The sequence below is a fragment of the Trachurus japonicus genome, chromosome 22 (genome assembly GCF_045865225.1).
Source record: "Trachurus japonicus isolate A0001 chromosome 22, Traja_1.0".
Lineage (NCBI taxonomy): Eukaryota > Metazoa > Chordata > Actinopteri > Carangiformes > Carangidae > Trachurus > Trachurus japonicus.
In genome coordinates, this window is record NC_140928.1 from 21,748,904 (window position 1) to 21,769,347 (window position 20,444).

Below are 20,444 nucleotides of genomic sequence, written 5' to 3' on the forward strand. Positions count from 1 at the left end.
AACTGACACACCAACCCTTCCATTTCCAGAAAAACATCACCCACATCGGAAATCCAGCTGTACGAGACACCATCTTGAACCTGACCTTGACAGGCCTTGCTCCTGAATTTGGGGACTTTAAGCCAAAAGACTATAAGCTGTGGTTTCAGGTCAATTTGGCCACTGTGTTGGCCAGCCTCTCTCCTGGCAGCTTGGTGGTGATCCCCAACAACATCAGCTGTGCATCCTACGCAGCCATGTAAGAGACATTTCTCAAGACCAAAGTCAGGCCCTTTGGCTTTGCATGAGGTCAAGCTGTGTCGCAATGATTTGTGTTCTCTTCCTTCAGACTCACTGGTCTTCGGCAAAGTTTGACATTCCTACCACTGGACCTGTCACAGGGTGTGAGATCAAGCATGAAGTCACTCAAGGAGAGATTTCCCCGTACGTTGACGTACTTGTTAATAAAAGCCTGATTGAATTTCTGTGATGAAAGCTGTACTGATGTTGTGCCCTCATTTCATTTTCCTTTCAAACAGGTTGCTCACTTGCGGATTCCTTCTCGGTAAGCACATTTCTGTCAGTAATGCATGAATTCCAAAGTGTGGCACAGGATTTTTGTTTGTTTGTTTTTTGGAGGGGCCTTGTCACTAGACTAACAATTATGCTTTACTTGTCTACAGTGCAAGGAGACCCCAGTTGATGGTAAGTGTGTCAATTAGGAGACCTTCCATTTGTGGTGAGGAAATTTCATCCTGAGGGTACAATTTCTAATACCTGAATTTGGTCTTTTCACAGAGGACCTCATCTGTGCTTCAGTCAATGGGTAGGTGTATTACAGTGCTGTCTGGTGCTGAGTTTGCATAGGTAAATGTCTTTTACATGGGCTAACTAAGGGGACATTGTCTTCCTCAGCTCACACCTGGAACAAACCCAGTCCACTGGCAATTCCTCTGGAGCCTCATGCAATTCTACCATCACTGCACATGCCTGCTCATCGGTAAGGGTCTATTTTGAATATCTGTGACTCTCAGAGAAAGATTGGACTTTTGCTAAATGGCCATCTCAAGACAAATCTCTCTGAGATTGGAGAGTTTTTGCTGTAATTCTTGTTGTCTTTTTTTCCAAGGCTATCAATCTCACACGGAACAAACTTGGTGACACTGATGAAATGCTCACTTGAGAGCCAGACGACATACCCGGTGGAGGTGTGGAAGCTTTTCTTCCAAAAAGCCACACCTGCAATCGACGAGGCCCTTGACTCATTGGCCACCATGGTAAATCCAATCCTATGACTTCACAAAGTCTGTGTTTTCCCGTCTGACTTCAGCATGAAGCCTAAAGTTAATTTTCCAATCCCAGGCCCCCAACAGCAGCTTCCCATCGCCATCGCATGCCCTTGAGGCTCTTGGAGAGGTGAGAATTGCCAACTTCAGCCAGGCGCAGCTGCAGAACGGCAGCTTTGTCAGCAGCTGGTTCCAGAAAAAGATCCGTCCGTTTTTGGCTTCTCCCTCCCGCAACTTCCTATCATGCCTGGGCTCCAGGAACTTCAGCTGCCTGACGTACCAGACTGTGTAAGCAAACATTTGACATAACACTCCACTCTGAGCCAGGCTGTAGAGTCCACCAACAGTTTTATACTTGTTCAGATGTTAAAAGTGCTCTCTTGAATTTTAGCATCCAGGCATTCAGCAGCCAAAGACCATCCATGGACAGAGAAAAAGCTCAAGCAGTCTACAGTCATTTCATCAAGCCATTCCTTTCAAGAAATGACTCATCGGTAAGGCTCTGTTTGGTGAAGTCGTGGTGGTGACTTGTGGTGGTGCACTGCCAATGTCATTATCTCTGTCTTCTTTTGCAGATCCTGGCTGTGTGTCCTCCAGCAAAGGTAGTAAGCAGTGGCTGCAGGCACACCTTGGTAACTTCTCTGCCTTTGCAACCCTGCAGGAATTGCAAGTCCTCAATCCTAACTTCTCCAGTGTGAGTGGCCAGTGTGATTGTAGAATTTATGGCAGCAATTTTCCACCACAGGTCTTAGCTATGGTTTGCAAATACAGTTGTTTGATTGCAGTGTGGAATTCCTTTCGCAGGCCGACTCGTTGTCAGTGTTCACTCCTGCTCAAGTGGCACAGCTAACGCTAAGCTCCCCGGACTCGAATGACACAGACCAAATCGATCGTGTGTTTGAGCGCCTTGAGGAGGGAAATGCTCTGGAAAATGTGGATGAATTCCTGACAGAGCTGGCAGCAGTTGAACAGGTTGGCTACTCTCAAACACTCGGGCAGCACGGGCAGTCCTTGCCTTTTCCCCCAGCACAGGCAGTACTTACAGTAGATGTGCATCTAAACCTCTACAGCAGTTGCAGGGGACACATTCCTGTCCAGTATTCCTATATTTCGTTCCATCCTTCCTATAACCCTCTAAATGTGCACTTGCCACATGTAAACTGTTTAAATCCACTCATGTCATCATTTGACAGGAGCCTGAGTTCCAAACTGTTGTGAGAGATCGTGTGATGAACAAGACCTTTGCCATCATCAGTCCACATTTCCCACAATTCAAGTCAGGCGACTGGTTTGATTGGTTCCACGGGAAGCTACTTCTTTTCCTCCCAAGTTTCAGTGCAGTGATGCTCAAGAACACAACCTCAAATATCAACTGCACAAACTACCATGTTGTGTGAGTAGCTTTTCAAACACAAGCAGGTTGCATTGCATCAAGGTGGGAAAACATTGATGAGGGACTGGTAACAATGTTTCTTTTCGGCCTTTGCAGGGTGAGTGGAATGGGCAAAGTTTTCCCGGCAATCCCGTGGCGGGAACAGCAAGCCATCACAGCTGTTCTGCTAGCCTACCTGAGAGAATCTGAAAGCGTCATCAATGAGCCAGGTAGGGCTGGTGCAGTGGAATGTGCCATGTAGATGTTTGTGAGAGCTTGAAATTGTCAAAGAATATGCTGAAAAGGCACTGATTAGAAAACCTGCTTTTGACCAGTGACCCGTGTATCGATGGAAAATCATGTTTGCTAAATGCTGCATATGCTTACTTCCCTCTATGGTCCTCAGTTTGTAGACAGGGAATTCAGAGTGATGCCCAGTGGCTACAGTCAAACCTGGGTCCATTTTCTACACACGCAACATACTCTGACCTCAAAGTCTTCAACCTCTCTGGGGTAAGTGGTCCTTTCCAACTACCAATCTGCCTTGAAAGCTGCAGCACAATATTTTGAACTCGGAATCGCTACACACATGGGCGATTTGACCTTGTTAACAGGGAAAACCATTTGTTTATCCTCTGTCACCAGGTGGCAGTTGTGGACTCCCTTTCAGGAAACCAGAAGGCTGAGCTGTTCTTCGATCCAGAAAGTGGCGCATTGGAAAATGAAACCATTGTAAGAGAGGTCTTGACAAGCTTGACAGAGTCCCCCAATGGCAACCAGCTCAATCAGTTTTTCCAGACATTCACAAACATCAGCAAGCAGGTGAACACTTGACTTCAACATTTCCAAAATTCCCATATAAAGCTGTCTGATCCACGGGTCATGCACAACTTGTGCTTGGCCCTGGGTATGTTTGCAGAAGCCAATAAGGGGCCGAGATCAGGCTCAAAGTGACAAATTCCTGATACCCTTGATGAATGAATTGCTCTCGGTGATGCCTTAAATGTGTTCCCCATGCGCAGAAGTTCAAAGTTGTCGGCAAATGTGCTGCTGTCCTTGCTACTGTACAACGTGTTGTGAAAGGTAAAATGTCCTTTGGAACTGACACACCAACCCTTCCATTTCCAGAAAAACATCACCCACATCGGAAATCCAGCTGTACGAGACACCATCTTGAACCTGACCTTGACAGGCCTTGCTCCTGAATTTGGGGACTTTAAGCCAAAAGACTATAAGCTGTGGTTTCAGGTCAATTTGGCCACTGTGTTGGCCAGCCTCTCTCCTGGCAGCTTGGTGGTGATCCCCAACAACATCAGCTGTGCATCCTACGCAGCCATGTAAGAGACATTTCTCAAGACCAAAGTCAGGCCCTTTGGCTTTGCATGAGGTCAAGCTGTGCCGCAATGATTTGTGTTCTCTTCCTTCAGACTCACTGGTCTTCGGCAAAGTTTGACATTCCTACCACTGGACCTGTCACAGGGTGTGAGATCAAGCATGAAGTCACTCAAGGAGAGATTTCCCCGTACGTTGACGTACTTGTTAATAAAAGCCTGATTGAAATTTCTGTGATGAAAGCTGTACTGATGTTGTGCCCTCATTTCATTTTCCTTTCAAACAGGTTGCTCACTTGCGGATTCCTTCTCGGTAAGCACATTTCTGTCAGTAATGCATGAATTCCAAAGTGTGGCACAGGATTTTTGTTTGTTTGTTTTTTGAAGGGGCCTTATCACTAGACTAACAATTATGCTTTACTTGTCTACAGTGCAAGGAGACCCCAGTTGATGGTAAGTGTGTCAATTAGGAGACCTTCCAGTTGCGGTGAGGAAATTTCATCCTGAGGGTACAATTTCTAATACCTGAATTTGGTCTTTTCACAGAGGACCTCATCTGTGCTTCAGTCAATGGGTAGGTGTATTACAGTGCTGTCTGGTGCTGAGTTTGCATAGGTAAATGTATTTTACATGGGCTAACTAAGGGGACATTGTCTTCCTCAGCTCACACCTGGAACAAACCCAGTCCACTGGCAATTCCTCTGGAGCCTCATGCAATTCTACCATCACTGCACATGCCTGCTCATCGGTAAGGGTCTATTTTGAATATCTGTGACTCTCAGAGAAAGATTGGACTTTTGCTAAATGGCCATCTCATGACAAATCTCTCTGAGATTGGAGAGTTTTTGCTGTAATTCTTGTTGTCTTTTTTTCCAAGGCTATCAATCTCACACGGAACAACTTGGTGACACTGATGAAATGCTCACTTGAGAGCCAGACGACATACCCGGTGGAGGTGTGGAAGCTTTTCTTCCAAAAAGCCACACCTGCAATCGACGAGGCCCTTGACTCATTGGCCACCATGGTAAATCCAATCCTATGACTTCACAAAGTCTGTGTTTTCCCGTCTGACTTCAGCATGAAGCCTAAAGTTAATTTTCCAATCCCAGGCCCCCAACAGCAGCTTCCCATCGCCATCGCATGCCCTTGAGGCTCTTGGAGAGGTGAGAATTGCCAACTTCAGCCAGGCGCAGCTGCAGAACGGCAGCTTTGTCAGCAGCTGGTTCCAGAAAAAGATCCGTCCGTTTTTGGCTTCTCCCTCCCGCAACTTCCTATCATGCCTGGGCTCCAGGAACTTCAGCTGCCTGACGTACCAGACTGTGTAAGCAAACATTTGACATAACACTCCACTCTGAGCCAGGCTGTAGAGTCACCAACAGTTTTATACTTGTTCAGATGTTAAAAGTGCTCTCTTGAATTTTAGCATCCAGGCATTCAGCAGCCAAAGACCATCCATGGACAGAGAAAAAGCTCAAGCAGTCTACAGTCATTTCATCAAGCCATTCCTTTCAAGAAATGACTCATCGGTAAGGCTCTGTTTGGTGAAGTCGTGGTGGTGACTTGTGGTGGTGCACTGCCAATGTCATTATCTCTGTCTTCTTTTGCAGATCCTGGCTGTGTGTCCTCCAGCAAAGGTAGTAAGCAGTGGCTGCAGGCACACCTTGGTAACTTCTCTGCCTTTGCAACCCTGCAGGAATTGCAAGTCCTCAATCCTAACTTCTCCAGTGTGAGTGGCCAGTGTGATTGTAGAATTTATGGCAGCAATTTTCCACCACAGGTCTTAGCTATGGGTTTGCAAATACAGTTGTTTGATTGCATGTGGAATTCCTTTCGCAGGCCGACTCGTTGTCAGTGTTCACTCCTGCTCAAGTGGCACAGCTAACGCTAAGCTCCCCGGACTCGAATGACACAGACCAAATCGATCGTGTGTTTGAGCGCCTTGAGGAGGGAAATGCTCTGGAAAATGTGGATGAATTCCTGACAGAGCTGGCAGCAGTTGAACAGGTTGGCTACTCTCAACACTCGGGCAGCACGGGCAGTCCTTGCCTTTTCCCCCAGCACAGGCAGTACTTACAGTAGATGTGCATCTAAACCTCTACAGCAGTTGCAGGGGACACATTCCTGTCCAGTATTCCTATATTTCGTTCCATCCTTCCTATAACCCTCTAAATGTGCACTTGCCACATGTAAACTGTTTAAATCCACTCATGTCATCATTTGACAGGAGCCTGAGTTCCAAACTGTTGTGAGAGATCGTGTGATGAACAAGACCTTTGCCATCATCAGTCCACATTTCCCACAATTCAAGTCAGGCGACTGGTGTGATTGGTTTCCACGGGAAGCTACTTCTTTTCCTCCCAAGTTTCAGTGCAGTGATGCTCAAGAACACAACCTCAAATATCAACTGCACAAACTACCATGTTGTGTGAGTAGCTTTTCAAACACAAGCAGGTTGCATTGCATCAAGGTGGGAAAACATTGATGAGGGACTGGTAACAATGTTTCTTTTCGGCCTTTGCAGGGTGAGTGGAATGGGCAAAGTTTTCCCGGCAATCCCGTGGCGGGAACAGCAAGCCATCACAGCTGTTCTGCTAGCCTACCTGAGAGAATCTGAAAGCGTCATCAATGAGCCAGGTAGGGCTGGTGCAGTGGAATGTGCCATGTAGATGTTTGTGAGAGCTTGAAATTGTCAAAGAATATGCTGAAAAGGCACTGATTAGAAAACCTGCTTTTGACCAGTGACCCGTGTATCGATGGAAAATCATGTTTGCTAAATGCTGCATATGCTTACGTCCCTCTATGGTCCTCAGTTTGTAGACAGGGAATTCAGAGTGATGCCCAGTGGCTACAGTCAAACCTGGGTCCATTTTCTACACACGCAACATACTCTGACCTCAAAGTCTTCAACCTCTCTGGGGTAAGTGGTCCTTTCCAACTACCAATCTGCCTTGAAAGCTGCAGCACAATATTTTGAACTCGGAATCGCTACACACATGGGCGATTTGACCTTGTTAACAGGGAAAACCATTTGTTTATCCTCTGTCACCAGGTGGCAGTTGTGGACTCCCTTTCAGGAAACCAGAAGGCTGAGCTGTTCTTCGATCCAGAAAGTGGCGCATTGGAAAATGAAACCATTGTAAGAGAGGTCTTGACAAGCTTGACAGAGTCCCCCAATGGCAACCAGCTCAATCAGTTTTTCCAGACATTCACAAACATCAGCAAGCAGGTGAACACTTGACTTCAACATTTCCAAAATTCCCATATAAAGCTGTCTGATCCACGGGTCATGCACAACTTGTGCTTGGCCCTGGGTATGTTTGCAGAAGCCAATAAGGGGCCGAGATCAGGCTCAAAGTGACAAATTCCTGATACCCTTGATGAATGAATTGCTCTCGGTGATGCCTTAAATGTGTTCCCCATGCGCAGAAGTTCAAAGTTGTCGGCAAATGTGCTGCTGTCCTTGCTACTGTACAACGTGTTGTGAAAGGTAAAATGTCCTTTGGAACTGACACACCAACCCTTCCATTTCCAGAAAAACATCACCCACATCGGAAATCCAGCTGTACGAGACACCATCTTGAACCTGACCTTGACAGGCCTTGCTCCTGAATTTGGGGACTTTAAGCCAAAAGACTATAAGCTGTGGTTTCAGGTCAATTTGGCCACTGTGTTGGCCAGCCTCTCTCCTGGCAGCTTGGTGGTGATCCCCAACAACATCAGCTGTGCATCCTACGCAGCCATGTAAGAGACATTTCTCAAGACCAAAGTCAGGCCCTTTGGCTTTGCATGAGGTCAAGCTGTGCCGCAATGATTTGTGTTCTCTTCCTTCAGACTCACTGGTCTTCGGCAAAGTTTGACATTCCTACCACTGGACCTGTCACAGGGTGTGAGATCAAGCATGAAGTCACTCAAGGAGAGATTTCCCCGTACGTTGACGTACTTGTTAATAAAAGCCTGATTGAATTTCTGTGATGAAAGCTGTACTGATGTTGTGCCCTCATTTCATTTTCCTTTCAAACAGGTTGCTCACTTGCGGATTCCTTCTCGGTAAGCACATTTCTGTCAGTAATGCATGAATTCCAAAGTGTGGCACAGGATTTTTGTTTGTTTGTTTTTTGAAGGGGCCTTATCACTAGACTAACAATTATGCTTTACTTGTCTACAGTGCAAGGAGACCCCAGTTGATGGTAAGTGTGTCAATTAGGAGACCTTCCAGTTGCGGTGAGGAAATTTCATCCTGAGGGTACAATTTCTAATACCTGAATTTGGTCTTTTCACAGAGGACCTCATCTGTGCTTCAGTCAATGGGTAGGTGTATTACAGTGCTGTCTGGTGCTGAGTTTGCATAGGTAAATGTATTTTACATGGGCTAACTAAGGGGACATTGTCTTCCTCAGCTCACACCTGGAACAAACCCAGTCCACTGGCAATTCCTCTGGAGCCTCATGCAATTCTACCATCACTGCACATGCCTGCTCATCGGTAAGGGTCTATTTTGAATATCTGTGACTCTCAGAGAAAGATTGGACTTTTGCTAAATGGCCATCTCATGACAAATCTCTCTGAGATTGGAGAGTTTTTGCTGTAATTCTTGTTGTCTTTTTTTCCAAGGCTATCAATCTCACACGGAACAACTTGGTGACACTGATGAAATGCTCACTTGAGAGCCAGACGACATACCCGGTGGAGGTGTGGAAGCTTTTCTTCCAAAAAGCCACACCTGCAATCGACGAGGCCCTTGACTCATTGGCCACCATGGTAAATCCAATCCTATGACTTCACAAAGTCTGTGTTTTCCCGTCTGACTTCAGCATGAAGCCTAAAGTTAATTTTCCAATCCCAGGCCCCCAACAGCAGCTTCCCATCGCCATCGCATGCCCTTGAGGCTCTTGGAGAGGTGAGAATTGCCAACTTCAGCCAGGCGCAGCTGCAGAACGGCAGCTTTGTCAGCAGCTGGTTCCAGAAAAAGATCCGTCCGTTTTTGGCTTCTCCCTCCCGCAACTTCCTATCATGCCTGGGCTCCAGGAACTTCAGCTGCCTGACGTACCAGACTGTGTAAGCAAACATTTGACATAACACTCCACTCTGAGCCAGGCTGTAGAGTCACCAACAGTTTTATACTTGTTCAGATGTCAAAAGTGCTCTCTTGAATTTTAGCATCCAGGCATTCAGCAGCCAAAGACCATCCATGGACAGAGAAAAAGCTCAAGCAATCTACAGTCATTTCACCAAGCCATTCCTTTCAAGAAATGACTCATCGGGTAAGGCTCTGTTTGGTGAAGTCGTGGTGGTGACTTGTGGTGGTGCACTGCCAATGTCATTATCTCTGTCTTCTTTTGCAGATCCTGGCTGTGTGTCCTCCAGCAAAGGTAGTAAGCAGTGGCTGCAGGCACACCTTGGTAACTTCTCTGCCTTTGCAACCCTGCAGGAATTGCAAGTCCTCAATCCTAACTTCTCCAGTGTGAGTGGCCAGTGTGATTGTAGAATTTATGGCAGCAATTTTCCACCACAGGTCTTAGCTATGGGTTTGCAAATACAGTTGTTTGATTGCATGTGGAATTCCTTTCGCAGGCCGACTCGTTGTCAGTGTTCACTCCTGCTCAAGTGGCACAGCTAACGCTAAGCTCCCCGGACTCGAATGACACAGACCAAATCGATCGTGTGTTTGAGCGCCTTGAGGAGGGAAATGCTCTGGAAAATGTGGATGAATTCCTGACAGAGCTGGCAGCAGTTGAACAGGTTGGCTACTCTCAACACTCGGGCAGCACGGGCAGTCCTTGCCTTTTCCCCCAGCACAGGCAGTACTTACAGTAGATGTGCATCTAAACCTCTACAGCAGTTGCAGGGGACACATTCCTGTCCAGTATTCCTATATTTCGTTCCATCCTTCCTATAACCCTCTAAATGTGCACTTGCCACATGTAAACTGTTTAAATCCACTCATGTCATCATTTGACAGGAGCCTGAGTTCCAAACTGTTGTGAGAGATCGTGTGATGAACAAGACCTTTGCCATCATCAGTCCACATTTCCCACAATTCAAGTCAGGCGACTGGTTTGATTGGTTCCACGGGAAGCTACTTCTTTTCCTCCCAAGTTTCAGTGCAGTGATGCTCAAGAACACAACCTCAAATATCAACTGCACAAACTACCATGTTGTGTGAGTAGCTTTTCAAACACAAGCAGGTTGCATTGCATCAAGGTGGGAAAACATTGATGAGGGACTGGTAACAATGTTTCTTTTCGGCCTTTGCAGGGTGAGTGGAATGGGCAAAGTTTTCCCGGCAATCCCGTGGCGGGAACAGCAAGCCATCACAGCTGTTCTGCTAGCCTACCTGAGAGAATCTGAAAGCGTCATCAATGAGCCAGGTAGGGCTGGTGCAGTGGAATGTGCCATGTAGATGTTTGTGAGAGCTTGAAATTGTCAAAGAATATGCTGAAAAGGCACTGATTAGAAAACCTGCTTTTGACCAGTGACCCGTGTATCGATGGAAAATCATGTTTGCTAAATGCTGCATATGCTTACTTCCCTCTATGGTCCTCAGTTTGTAGACAGGGAATTCAGAGTGATGCCCAGTGGCTACAGTCAAACCTGGGTCCATTTTCTACACACGCAACATACTCTGACCTCAAAGTCTTCAACCTCTCTGGGGTAAGTGGTCCTTTCCAACTACCAATCTGCCTTGAAAGCTGCAGCACAATATTTTGAACTCGGAATCGCTACACACATGGGCGATTTGACCTTGTTAACAGGGAAAACCATTTGTTTATCCTCTGTCACCAGGTGGCAGTTGTGGACTCCCTTTCAGGAAACCAGAAGGCTGAGCTGTTCTTCGATCCAGAAAGTGGCGCATTGGAAAATGAAACCATTGTAAGAGAGGTCTTGACAAGCTTGACAGAGTCCCCCAATGGCAACCAGCTCAATCAGTTTTTCCAGACATTCACAAACATCAGCAAGCAGGTGAACACTTGACTTCAACATTTCCAAAATTCCCATATAAAGCTGTCTGATCCACGGGTCATGCACAACTTGTGCTTGGCCCTGGGTATGTTTGCAGAAGCCAATAAGGGGCCGAGATCAGGCTCAAAGTGACAAATTCCTGATACCCTTGATGAATGAATTGCTCTCAGTGATGCCTTAAATGTGTTCCCCATGCGCAGAAGTTCAAAGTTGTCGGCAAATGTGCTGCTGTCCTTGCTACTGTACAACGTGTTGTGAAAGGTAAAATGTCCTTTGGAACTGACACACCAACCCTTCCATTTCCAGAAAAACATCACCCACATCGGAAATCCAGCTGTACGAGACACCATCTTGAACCTGACCTTGACAGGCCTTGCTCCTGAATTTGGGGACTTTAAGCCAAAAGACTATAAGCTGTGGTTTCAGGTCAATTTGGCCACTGTGTTGGCCAGCCTCTCTCCTGGCAGCTTGGTGATCCCCAACAACATCAGCTGTGCATCCTACGCAGCCATGTAAGAGACATTTCTCAAGACCAAAGTCAGGCCCTTTGGCTTTGCATGAGGTCAAGCTGTGCCGCAATGATTTGTGTTCTCTTCCTTCAGACTCACTGGTCTTCGGCAAAGTTTGACATTCCTACCACTGGACCTGTCACAGGGTGTGAGATCAAGCATGAAGTCACTCAAGGAGAGATTTCCCCGTACGTTGACGTACTTGTTAATAAAAGCCTGATTGAATTTCTGTGATGAAAGCTGTACTGATGTTGTGCCCTCATTTCATTTTCCTTTCAAACAGGTTGCTCACTTGCGGATTCCTTCTCGGTAAGCACATTTCTGTCAGTAATGCATGAATTCCAAAGTGTGGCACAGGATTTTTGTTTGTTTGTTTTTTGGAGGGGCCTTGTCACTAGACTAACAATTATGCTTTACTTGTCTACAGTGCAAGGAGACCCCAGTTGATGGTAAGTGTGTCAATTAGGAGACCTTCCAGTTGCGGTGAGGAAATTTCATCCTGAGGGTACAATTTCTAATACCTGAATTTGGTCTTTTCACAGAGGACCTCATCTGTGCTTCAGTCAATGGGTAGGTGTATTACAGTGCTGTCTGGTGCTGAGTTTGCATAGGTAAATGTCTTTTACATGGGCTAACTAAGGGGACATTGTCTTCCTCAGCTCACACCTGGAACAAACCCAGTCCACTGGCAATTCCTCTGGAGCCTCATGCAATTCTACCATCACTGCACATGCCTGCTCATCGGTAAGGGTCTATTTTGAATATCTGTGACTCTCAGAGAAAGATTGGACTTTTGCTAAATGGCCATCTCAAGACAAATCTCTCTGAGATTGGAGAGTTTTTGCTGTAATTCTTGTTGTCTTTTTTTCCAAGGCTATCAATCTCACACGGAACAACTTGGTGACACTGATGAAATGCTCACTTGAGAGCCAGACGACATACCCGGTGGAGGTGTGGAAGCTTTTCTTCCAAAAAGCCACACCTGCAATCGACGAGGCCCTTGACTCATTGGCCACCATGGTAAATCCAATCCTATGACTTCACAAAGTCTGTGTTTTCCCGTCTGACTTCAGCATGAAGCCTAAAGTTAATTTTCCAATCCCAGGCCCCCAACAGCAGCTTCCCATCGCCATCGCATGCCCTTGAGGCTCTTGGAGAGGTGAGAATTGCCAACTTCAGCCAGGCGCAGCTGCAGAACGGCAGCTTTGTCAGCAGCTGGTTCCAGAAAAAGATCCGTCCGTTTTTGGCTTCTCCCTCCCGCAACTTCCTATCATGCCTGGGCTCCAGGAACTTCAGCTGCCTGACGTACCAGACTGTGTAAGCAAACATTTGACATAACACTCCACTCTGAGCCAGGCTGTAGAGTCACCAACAGTTTTATACTTGTTCAGATGTTAAAAGTGCTCTCTTGAATTTTAGCATCCAGGCATTCAGCAGCCAAAGACCATCCATGGACAGAGAAAAAGCTCAAGCAGTCTACAGTCATTTCATCAAGCCATTCCTTTCAAGAAATGACTCATCGGGTAAGGCTCTGTTTGGTGAAGTCGTGGTGGTGACTTGTGGTGGTGCACTGCCAATGTCATTATCTCTGTCTTCTTTTGCAGATCCTGGCTGTGTGTCCTCCAGCAAAGGTAGTAAGCAGTGGCTGCAGGCACACCTTGGTAACTTCTCTGCCTTTGCAACCCTGCAGGAATTGCAAGTCCTCAATCCTAACTTCTCCAGTGTGAGTGGCCAGTGTGATTGTAGAATTTATGGCAGCAATTTTCCACCACAGGTCTTAGCTATGGGTTTGCAAATACAGTTGTTTGATTGCATGTGGAATTCCTTTCGCAGGCCGACTTGTTGTCAGTGTTCACTCCTGCTCAAGTGGCACAGCTAACGCTAAGCTCCCCGGACTCGAATGACACAGACCAAATCGATCGTGTGTTTGAGCGCCTTGAGGAGGGAAATGCTCTGGAAAATGTGGATGAATTCCTGACAGAGCTGGCAGCAGTTGAACAGGTTGGCTACTCTCAACACTTGGGAAGCACGGGCAGTCCTTGCCTTTTCCCCCAGCACAGGCAGTACTTACAGTAGATGTGCATCTAAACCTCTACAGCAGTTGCAGGGGACACATTCCTGTCCAGTATTCCTATATTTCGTTCCATCCTTCCTATAACCCTCTAAATGTGCACTTGCCACATGTAAACTGTTTAAATCCACTCATGTCATCATTTGACAGGAGCCTGAGTTCCAAACTGTTGTGAGAGATCGTGTGATGAACAAGACCTTTGCCATCATCAGTCCACATTTCCCACAATTCAAGTCAGGCGACTGGTTTGATTGGTTCCACGGGAAGCTACTTCTTTTCCTCCCAAGTTTCAGTGCAGTGATGCTCAAGAACACAACCTCAAATATCAACTGCACAAACTACCATGTTGTGTGAGTAGCTTTTCAAACACAAGCAGGTTGCATTGCATCAAGGTGGGAAAACATTGATGAGGGACTGGTAACAATGTTTCTTTTCGGCCTTTGCAGGGTGAGTGGAATGGGCAAAGTTTTCCCGGCAATCCCGTGGCGGGAAAAGCAAGCCATCACAGCTGTTCTGCTAGCCTACCTGAGAGAATCTGAAAGCGTCATCAATGAGCCAGGTAGGGCTGGTGCAGTGGAATGTGCCATGTAGATGTTTGTGAGAGCTTGAAATTGTCAAAGAATATGCTGAAAAGGCACTGATTAGAAAACCTGCTTTTGACCAGTGACCCGTGTAGGGGAGAGTGGGGTAAAGTGAGACACTTTTTACATTTGCTCCCCTCTAAGCGAGCTAAAATGATTTATCAGTAAAATTTACACATTTCCCATTAATTCAGGATGTTTCCTAGCAATGGAAATTATCAGAATGTATTCAGGACAAAGGACAGTGAAAATATGATTGTTTAAAAAAAAGTGGTCTTGTGTCTCACTTTACCCCAGCTCAGGGGTAAACTGAGACAAACCAGAGAAATCAATGGGGTAAACTGATCCACTTACTTTTTCCACCCTGAAACTACCATAACAACACATGTTGTAACAGTTAGAATCCTGACAGCTTGACAACCACACTTCCCAAAACTAATGTCGGACTAGTAACAGAATCATGGGGATTGGTCAATTAAGCACTTTTTTTTCTAAACACAAAGTAACTCAAGAACAAAATCAAATACAACACAAAATGTTTTAATTAACATTCAAATGACAGATAGAACCAGTTAGATAGTCTGGGGGTCAGATTGTAGGACCCGACAATCGTGACTATTTTGATCAAAAGTCCTCTTTTATGTGGGGGGAGCCGACAAAGTGGAATGTGACTAAAATTGAATGTAACCAATATTAAGCGAGCTGACTGAAGAGCACATAGCATAACAAAGCAGTGTGGCTACAGATCATGTTTGATCACACAAGATTTCTGGCTTGGGGGACGAGATTCTAGTGTAACTCTTTGTGTGTGGTGTGCTCACAGTGTCTCATGGATTTATTATAATACATCCATGGTCTCACTTTACCCCGCAGCATTTGTCTCACTTTACCCCAACACCCCCATTTTTAAAAAAACGACCTCTCTTAGAAATTCAGGCTAATTTTCAGCTAGAATCATCACATGGTTTTATGTGTTGGTAGTTCATCATCATGTATCATATAAGTTTTTCTACCTGAATCAATTTGCTTTGGCACAACAGTCGATTAAGTTGACACCAAGAAAATTTACTTTTACATGCAAAAATCATATTTTTGTGAAAAAAACATGCTTTCCACAGCATCATGAGGTCCTCTCCTTCATGGCCTTGGGGAAATGGAAGGGGCTTGAAAACATAATGGTCAGATGACCATAAACGTGTTCCGTTTTCTAGATATAGGGGGTGTCTCACATTACCCGGTGTCTCACATTACCCCACTCTCCCCTATCGATGGAAAATCATGTTTGCTAAATGCTGCATATGCTTACTTCCCTCTATGGTCCTCAGTTTGTAGACAGGGAATTCAGAGTGATGCCCAGTGGCTACAGTCAAACCTGGGTCCATTTTCTACACACGCAACATACTCTGACCTCAAAGTCTTCAACCTCTCTGGGGTAAGTGGTCCTTTCCAACTACCAATCTGCCTTGAAAGCTGCAGCACAATATTTTGAACTCGGAATCGCTACACACATGGGCGATTTGACCTTGTTAACAGGGAAAACCATTTGTTTATCCTCTGTCACCAGGTGGCAGTTGTGGACTCCCTTTCAGGAAACCAGAAGGCTGAGCTGTTCTTCGATCCAGAAAGTGGCGCATTGGAAAATGAAACCATTGTAAGAGAGGTCTTGACAAGCTTGACAGAGTCCCCCAATGGCAACCAGCTCAATCAGTTTTTCCAGACATTCACAAACATCAGCAAGCAGGTGAACACTTGACTTCAACATTTCCAAAATTCCCATATAAAGCTGTCTGATCCACGGGTCATGCACAACTTGTGCTTGGCCCTGGGTATGTTTGCAGAAGCCAATAAGGGGCCGAGATCAGGCTCAAAGTGACAAATTCCTGATACCCTTGATGAATGAATTGCTCTCGGTGATGCCTTAAATGTGTTCCCCATGGGCAGAAGTTCAAAGTTGTCGGCAAATGTGCTGCTGTCCTTGCTACTGTACAACGTGTTGTGAAAGGTAAAATGTCCTTTGGAACTGACACACCAACCCTTCCATTTCCAGAAAAACATCACCCACATCGGAAATCCAGCTGTACGAGACACCATCTTGAACCTGACCTTGACAGGCTTTGCTCCTGAATTTGGGGACTTTAAGCCAAAAGACTATAAGCTGTGGTTTCAGGTCAATTTGGCCACTGTGTTGGCCAGCCTCTCTCCTGGCAGCTTGGTGGTGATCCCCAACAACATCAGCTGTGCATCCTACGCAGCCATGTAAGAGACATTTCTCAAGACCAAAGTCAGGCCCTTTGGCTTTGCATGAGGTCAAGCTGTGCCGCAATGATTTGTGTTCTCTTCCTTCAGACTCACTGGTCTTCGGCAAAGTTTGACATTCCTACCACTGGACCTGTCACAGGGTGTGAGATCAAGCATGAAGTCACTCAAGGAGAGATATCCCCGTACGTTGACGTACTTGTTAATAAAAGCCTGATTGAATTTCTGTGATGAAAGCTGTACTGATGTTGTGCCCTCATTTCATTTTCCTTTCAAACAGGTTGCTCACTTGCGGATTCCTTCTCGGTAAGCACATTTCTGTCAGTAATGCATGAATTCCAAAGTGTGGCACAGGATTTTTGTTTGTTTGTTTTTTGGAGGGGCCTTGTCACTAGACTAACAATTATGCTTTACTTGTCTACAGTGCAAGGAGACCCCAGTTGATGGTAAGTGTGTCAATTAGGAGACCTTCCAGTTGCGGTGAGGAAATTTCATCCTGAGGGTACAATTTCTAATACCTGAATTTGGTCTTTTCACAGAGGACCTCATCTGTGCTTCAGTCAATGGGTAGGTGTATTACAGTGCTGTCTGGTGCTGAGTTTGCATAGGTAAATGTCTTTTACATGGGCTAACTAAGGGGACATTGTCTTCCTCAGCTCACACCTGGAACAAACCCAGTCCACTGGCAATTCCTCTGGAGCCTCATGCAATTCTACCATCACTGCACATGCCTGCTCATCGGTAAGGGTCTATTTTGAATATCTGTGACTCTCAGAGAAAGATTGGACTTTTGCTAAATGGCCATCTCAAGACAAATCTCTCTGAGATTGGAGAGTTTTTGCTGTAATTCTTGTTGTCTTTTTTTCCAAGGCTATCAATCTCACACGGAACAACTTGGTGACACTGATGAAATGCTCACTTGAGAGCCAGACGACATACCCGGTGGAGGTGTGGAAGCTTTTCTTCCAAAAAGCCACACCTGCAATCGACGAGGCCCTTGACTCATTGGCCACCATGGTAAATCCAATCCTATGACTTCACAAAGTCTGTGTTTTCCCGTCTGACTTCAGCATGAAGCCTAAAGTTAATTTTCCAATCCCAGGCCCCCAACAGCAGCTTCCCATCGCCATCGCATGCCCTTGAGGCTCTTGGAGAGGTGAGAATTGCCAACTTCAGCCAGGCGCAGCTGCAGAACGGCAGCTTTGTCAGCAGCTGGTTCCAGAAAAAGATCCGTCCGTTTTTGGCTTCTCCCTCCCGCAACTTCCTATCATGCCTGGGCTCCAGGAACTTCAGCTGCCTGACGTACCAGACTGTGTAAGCAAACATTTGACATAACACTCCACTCTGAACCAGGCTGTAGAGTCACCAACAGTTTTATACTTGTTCAGATGTTAAAAGTGCTCTCTTGAATTTTAGCATCCAGGCATTCAGCAGCCAAAGACCATCCATGGACAGAGAAAAAGCTCAAGCAGTCTACAGTCATTTCATCAAGCCATTCCTTTCAAGAAATGACTCATCGGGTAAGGCTCTGTTTGGTGAAGTCGTGGTGGTGACTTGTGGTGGTGCACTGCCAATGTCATTATCTCTGTCTTCTTTTGCAGATCCTGGCTGTGTGTCCTCCAGCAAAGGTAGTAAGCAGTGGCTGCAGGCACACCTTGGTAACTTCTCTGCCTTTGCAACCCTGCAGGAATTGCAAGTCCTCAATCCTAACTTCTCCAGTGTGAGTGGCCAGTGTGATTGTAGAATTTATGGCAGCAATTTTCCACCACAGGTCTTAGCTATGGGTTTGCAAATACAGTTGTTTGATTGCATGTGGAATTCCTTTCGCAGGCCGACTCGTTGTCAGTGTTCACTCCTGCTCAAGTGGCACAGCTAACGCTAAGCTCCCCGGACTCGAATGACACAGACCAAATCGATCGTGTGTTTGAGCGCCTTGAGGAGGGAAATGCTCTGGAAAATGTGGATGAATTCCTGACAGAGCTGGCAGCAGTTGAACAGGTTGGCTACTCTCAACACTTGGGCAGCACGGGCAGTCCTTGCCTTTTCCCCCAGCACAGGCAGTACTTACAGTAGATGTGCATCTAAACCTCTACAGCAGTTGCAGGGGACACATTCCTGTCCAGTATTCCTATATTTCGTTCCATCCTTCCTATAACCCTCTAAATGTGCACTTGCCACATGTAAACTGTTTAAATCCACTCATGTCATCATTTGACAGGAGCCTGAGTTCCAAACTGTTGTGAGAGATCGTGTGATGAACAAGACCTTTGCCATCATCAGTCCACATTTCCCACAATTCAAGTCAGGCGACTGGTTTGATTGGTTCCACGGGAAGCTACTTCTTTTCCTCCCAAGTTTCAGTGCAGTGATGCTCAAGAACACAACCTCAAATATCAACTGCACAAACTACCATGTTGTGTGAGTAGCTTTTCAAACACAAGCAGGTTGCATTGCATCAAGGTGGGAAAACATTGATGAGGGACTGGTAACAATGTTTCTTTTCGGCCTTTGCAGGGTGAGTGGAATGGGCAAAGTTTTCCCGGCAATCCCGTGGCGGGAACAGCAAGCCATCACAGCTGTTCTGCTAGCCTACCTGAGAGAATCTGAAAGCGTCATCAATGAGCCAGGTAGGGCTGGTGCAGTGGAATGTGCCATGTAGATGTTTGTGAGAGCTTGAAATTGTCAAAGAATATGCTGAAAAGGCACTGATTAGAAAACCTGCTTTTGACCAGTGACCCGTGTATCGATGGAAAATCATGTTTGCTAAATGCTGCATATGCTTACTTCCCTCTATGGTCCTCAGTTTGTAGACAGGGAATTCAGAGTGATGCCCAGTGGCTACAGTCAAACCTGGGTCCATTTTCTACACACGCAACATACTCTGACCTCAAAGTCTTCAACCTCTCTGGGGTAAGTGGTCCTTTCCAACTACCAATCTGCCTTGAAAGCTGCAGCACAATATTTTGAACTCGGAATCGCTACACACATGGGCGATTTGACCTTGTTAACAGGGAAAACCATTTGTTTATCCTCTGTCACCAGGTGGCAGTTGTGGACTCCCTTTCAGGAAACCAGAAGGCTGAGCTGTTCTTCGATCCAGAAAGTGGCGCATTGGAAAATGAAACCATTGTAAGAGAGGTCTTGACAAGCTTGACAGAGTCCCCCAATGGCAACCAGCTCAATCAGTTTTTCCAGACATTCACAAACATCAGCAAGCAGGTGAACACTTGACTTCAACATTTCCAAAATTCCCATATAAAGCTGTCTGATCCACGGGTCATGCACAACTTGTGCTTGGCCCTGGGTATGTTTGCAGAAGCCAATAAGGGGCCGAGATCAGGCTCAAAGTGACAAATTCCTGATACCCTTGATGAATGAATTGCTCTCGGTGATGCCTTAAATGTGTTCCCCATGGGCAGAAGTTCAAAGTTGTCGGCAAATGTGCTGCTGTCCTTGCTACTGTACAACGTGTTGTGAAAGGTAAAATGTCCTTTGGAACTGACACACCAACCCTTCCATTTCCAGAAAAACATCACCCACATCGGAAATCCAGCTGTACGAGACACCATCTTGAACCTGACCTTGACAGGCTTTGCTCCTGAATTTGGGGACTTTAAGCCAAAAGACTATAAGCTGTGGTTTCAGGTCAATTTGGCCACTGTGTTGGCCAGCCTCTCTCCTGGCAGCTTGGTGGTGATCCCCAACAACATCAGCTGTGCATCCTACGCAGCCATGTAAGAGACATTTCTCAAGACCAAAGTCAGGCCCTTTGGCTTTGCATGAGGTCAAGCTGTGCCGCAATGATTTGTGTTCTCTTCCTTCAGACTCACTGGTCTTCGGCAAAGTTTGACATTCCTACCACTGGACCTGTCACAGGGTGTGAGATCAAGCATGAAGTCACTCAAGGAGAGATTTCCCCGTACGTTGACGTACTTGTTAATAAAAGCCTGATTGAATTTCTGTGATGAAAGCTGTACTGATGTTGTGCCCTCATTTCATTTTCCTTTCAAACAGGTTGCTCACTTGCGGATTCCTTCTCGGTAAGCACATTTCTGTCAGTAATGCATGAATTCCAAAGTGTGGCACAGGATTTTTGTTT

At 46.0% G+C, this 20,444-nt stretch overlaps 7 protein-coding genes and 1 long non-coding RNA gene across 8 annotated transcripts in view; all 8 read left to right on the forward strand.

Moving 5' to 3' along the window:
* The window catches only part of LOC146964001 (uncharacterized), a 7,228-nt gene extending 6,773 nt beyond the window's left edge, over positions 1-455 (forward strand). Inside the window, exons 8-9 of the mRNA XM_085768078.1 lie at positions 30-238; positions 329-455. Coding sequence (XP_085624204.1) covers positions 30-238; positions 329-455 — 336 coding nt within the window. The remainder of the gene's footprint in view (positions 1-29; positions 239-328) is intronic.
* Positions 456-1,136: 681 nt separating this feature from the next.
* LOC146964002 (uncharacterized) lies at positions 1,137-1,792 on the forward strand. The gene is made up of 3 exons (XM_085768079.1): positions 1,137-1,256; positions 1,342-1,553; positions 1,657-1,792. The coding sequence occupies exons 1-3, from the start codon at positions 1,146-1,148 to the stop codon at positions 1,790-1,792; spliced, it is 459 nt and encodes a 152-aa protein (XP_085624205.1). The 5' UTR covers positions 1,137-1,145.
* Positions 1,793-1,843: 51 nt separating this feature from the next.
* LOC146964003 (uncharacterized) lies at positions 1,844-6,047 on the forward strand. Its single transcript, XM_085768080.1, has 16 exons — positions 1,844-1,959; positions 2,070-2,237; positions 2,459-2,658; positions 2,755-2,867; positions 3,044-3,150; positions 3,283-3,459; positions 3,766-3,974; positions 4,065-4,169; positions 4,256-4,281; positions 4,515-4,542; positions 4,632-4,716; positions 4,846-4,992; positions 5,078-5,289; positions 5,392-5,494; positions 5,576-5,632; positions 5,805-6,047. The coding sequence occupies exons 3-16, from the start codon at positions 2,495-2,497 to the stop codon at positions 6,045-6,047; spliced, it is 1,776 nt and encodes a 591-aa protein (XP_085624206.1). The 5' UTR covers positions 1,844-1,959; positions 2,070-2,237; positions 2,459-2,494.
* A 252-nt stretch (positions 6,048-6,299) lies between these two features.
* LOC146964004 (uncharacterized) lies at positions 6,300-8,153 on the forward strand. Its single transcript, XM_085768082.1, has 8 exons — positions 6,300-6,393; positions 6,490-6,602; positions 6,779-6,885; positions 7,018-7,194; positions 7,501-7,709; positions 7,800-7,904; positions 7,990-8,015; positions 8,134-8,153. The coding sequence occupies exons 1-8, from the start codon at positions 6,344-6,346 to the stop codon at positions 8,151-8,153; spliced, it is 807 nt and encodes a 268-aa protein (XP_085624208.1). The 5' UTR covers positions 6,300-6,343.
* Positions 8,154-9,134: 981 nt separating this feature from the next.
* Positions 9,135-13,218, forward strand: LOC146964005 (uncharacterized). The gene is made up of 17 exons (XM_085768083.1): positions 9,135-9,229; positions 9,311-9,429; positions 9,540-9,707; positions 9,928-10,127; positions 10,224-10,336; positions 10,513-10,619; positions 10,752-10,928; positions 11,235-11,440; positions 11,531-11,635; positions 11,721-11,746; positions 11,980-12,007; positions 12,097-12,181; positions 12,311-12,457; positions 12,543-12,754; positions 12,857-12,960; positions 13,042-13,171; positions 13,212-13,218. Exons 1-17 carry the CDS (start codon positions 9,157-9,159, stop codon positions 13,216-13,218), a joined length of 2,007 nt encoding a protein of 668 aa, XP_085624209.1. The 5' UTR covers positions 9,135-9,156.
* A 67-nt stretch (positions 13,219-13,285) lies between these two features.
* On the forward strand, positions 13,286-13,995 carry LOC146964006 (uncharacterized). Its single transcript, XR_015034705.1, has 3 exons — positions 13,286-13,438; positions 13,659-13,858; positions 13,955-13,995. It is a non-coding gene; the product is annotated as an uncharacterized LOC146964006 (long non-coding RNA).
* Positions 13,996-15,404: 1,409 nt separating this feature from the next.
* Positions 15,405-16,562, forward strand: LOC146964007 (uncharacterized; the record flags this gene model as incomplete). Its single annotated transcript, XM_085768084.1, has 4 exons — positions 15,405-15,521; positions 15,654-15,830; positions 16,137-16,345; positions 16,436-16,562. Coding segments are annotated over 4 exons (630 nt in total), but the record flags the coding sequence as incomplete, so codon positions are not given.
* Positions 16,563-16,889: 327 nt separating this feature from the next.
* On the forward strand, positions 16,890-20,296 carry LOC146964008 (uncharacterized). Its single transcript, XM_085768085.1, has 13 exons — positions 16,890-16,912; positions 17,002-17,086; positions 17,216-17,362; positions 17,448-17,659; positions 17,762-17,865; positions 17,947-18,065; positions 18,176-18,343; positions 18,564-18,763; positions 18,860-18,972; positions 19,149-19,255; positions 19,388-19,564; positions 19,871-20,079; positions 20,170-20,296. The coding sequence occupies exons 3-13, from the start codon at positions 17,252-17,254 to the stop codon at positions 20,294-20,296; spliced, it is 1,647 nt and encodes a 548-aa protein (XP_085624211.1). The 5' UTR covers positions 16,890-16,912; positions 17,002-17,086; positions 17,216-17,251.
* The last annotated feature ends 148 nt before the right edge of the window (positions 20,297-20,444 follow it).

Bases quoted from the DNA above. Each gene is read 5' to 3' on its own strand.
- LOC146964002 (XM_085768079.1), top strand. From the start codon at position 1,146: ATGAAATGCTCACTTGAGAGCCAGACGACATACCCGGTGGAGGTGTGG. The intron at 1,257-1,341 runs GTAAATCCAATC...TTCCAATCCCAG, and splicing joins TTGACTCATTGGCCACCATG to GCCCCCAACAGCAGCTTCCC. The intron at 1,554-1,656 runs GTAAGCAAACAT...CTTGAATTTTAG, and splicing joins TGCCTGACGTACCAGACTGT to CATCCAGGCATTCAGCAGCC.
- LOC146964003 (XM_085768080.1), top strand. From the start codon at position 2,495: ATGAACAAGACCTTTGCCATCATCAGTCCACATTTCCCACAATTCAAG. The intron at 4,993-5,077 runs GTAAATCCAATC...TTCCAATCCCAG, and splicing joins TTGACTCATTGGCCACCATG to GCCCCCAACAGCAGCTTCCC. The intron at 5,290-5,391 runs GTAAGCAAACAT...CTTGAATTTTAG, and splicing joins TGCCTGACGTACCAGACTGT to CATCCAGGCATTCAGCAGCC.
- LOC146964004 (XM_085768082.1), top strand. From the start codon at position 6,344: ATGCTCAAGAACACAACCTCAAATATCAACTGCACAAACTACCATGTT. The intron at 6,886-7,017 runs GTAAGTGGTCCT...CTCTGTCACCAG, and splicing joins AAGTCTTCAACCTCTCTGGG to GTGGCAGTTGTGGACTCCCT. The intron at 8,016-8,133 runs GTAAGCACATTT...ACTTGTCTACAG, and splicing joins CACTTGCGGATTCCTTCTCG to TGCAAGGAGACCCCAGTTGA.
- LOC146964005 (XM_085768083.1), top strand. From the start codon at position 9,157: ATGGACAGAGAAAAAGCTCAAGCAATCTACAGTCATTTCACCAAGCCA. The intron at 12,182-12,310 runs GTAAGGGTCTAT...TTTTTTTCCAAG, and splicing joins CTGCACATGCCTGCTCATCG to GCTATCAATCTCACACGGAA. The intron at 12,458-12,542 runs GTAAATCCAATC...TTCCAATCCCAG, and splicing joins TTGACTCATTGGCCACCATG to GCCCCCAACAGCAGCTTCCC.
- LOC146964008 (XM_085768085.1), top strand. From the start codon at position 17,252: ATGAAATGCTCACTTGAGAGCCAGACGACATACCCGGTGGAGGTGTGG. The intron at 18,066-18,175 runs GTGAGTGGCCAG...TTCCTTTCGCAG, and splicing joins TCAATCCTAACTTCTCCAGT to GCCGACTCGTTGTCAGTGTT. The intron at 19,565-19,870 runs GTGAACACTTGA...TTCCATTTCCAG, and splicing joins TCACAAACATCAGCAAGCAG to AAAAACATCACCCACATCGG.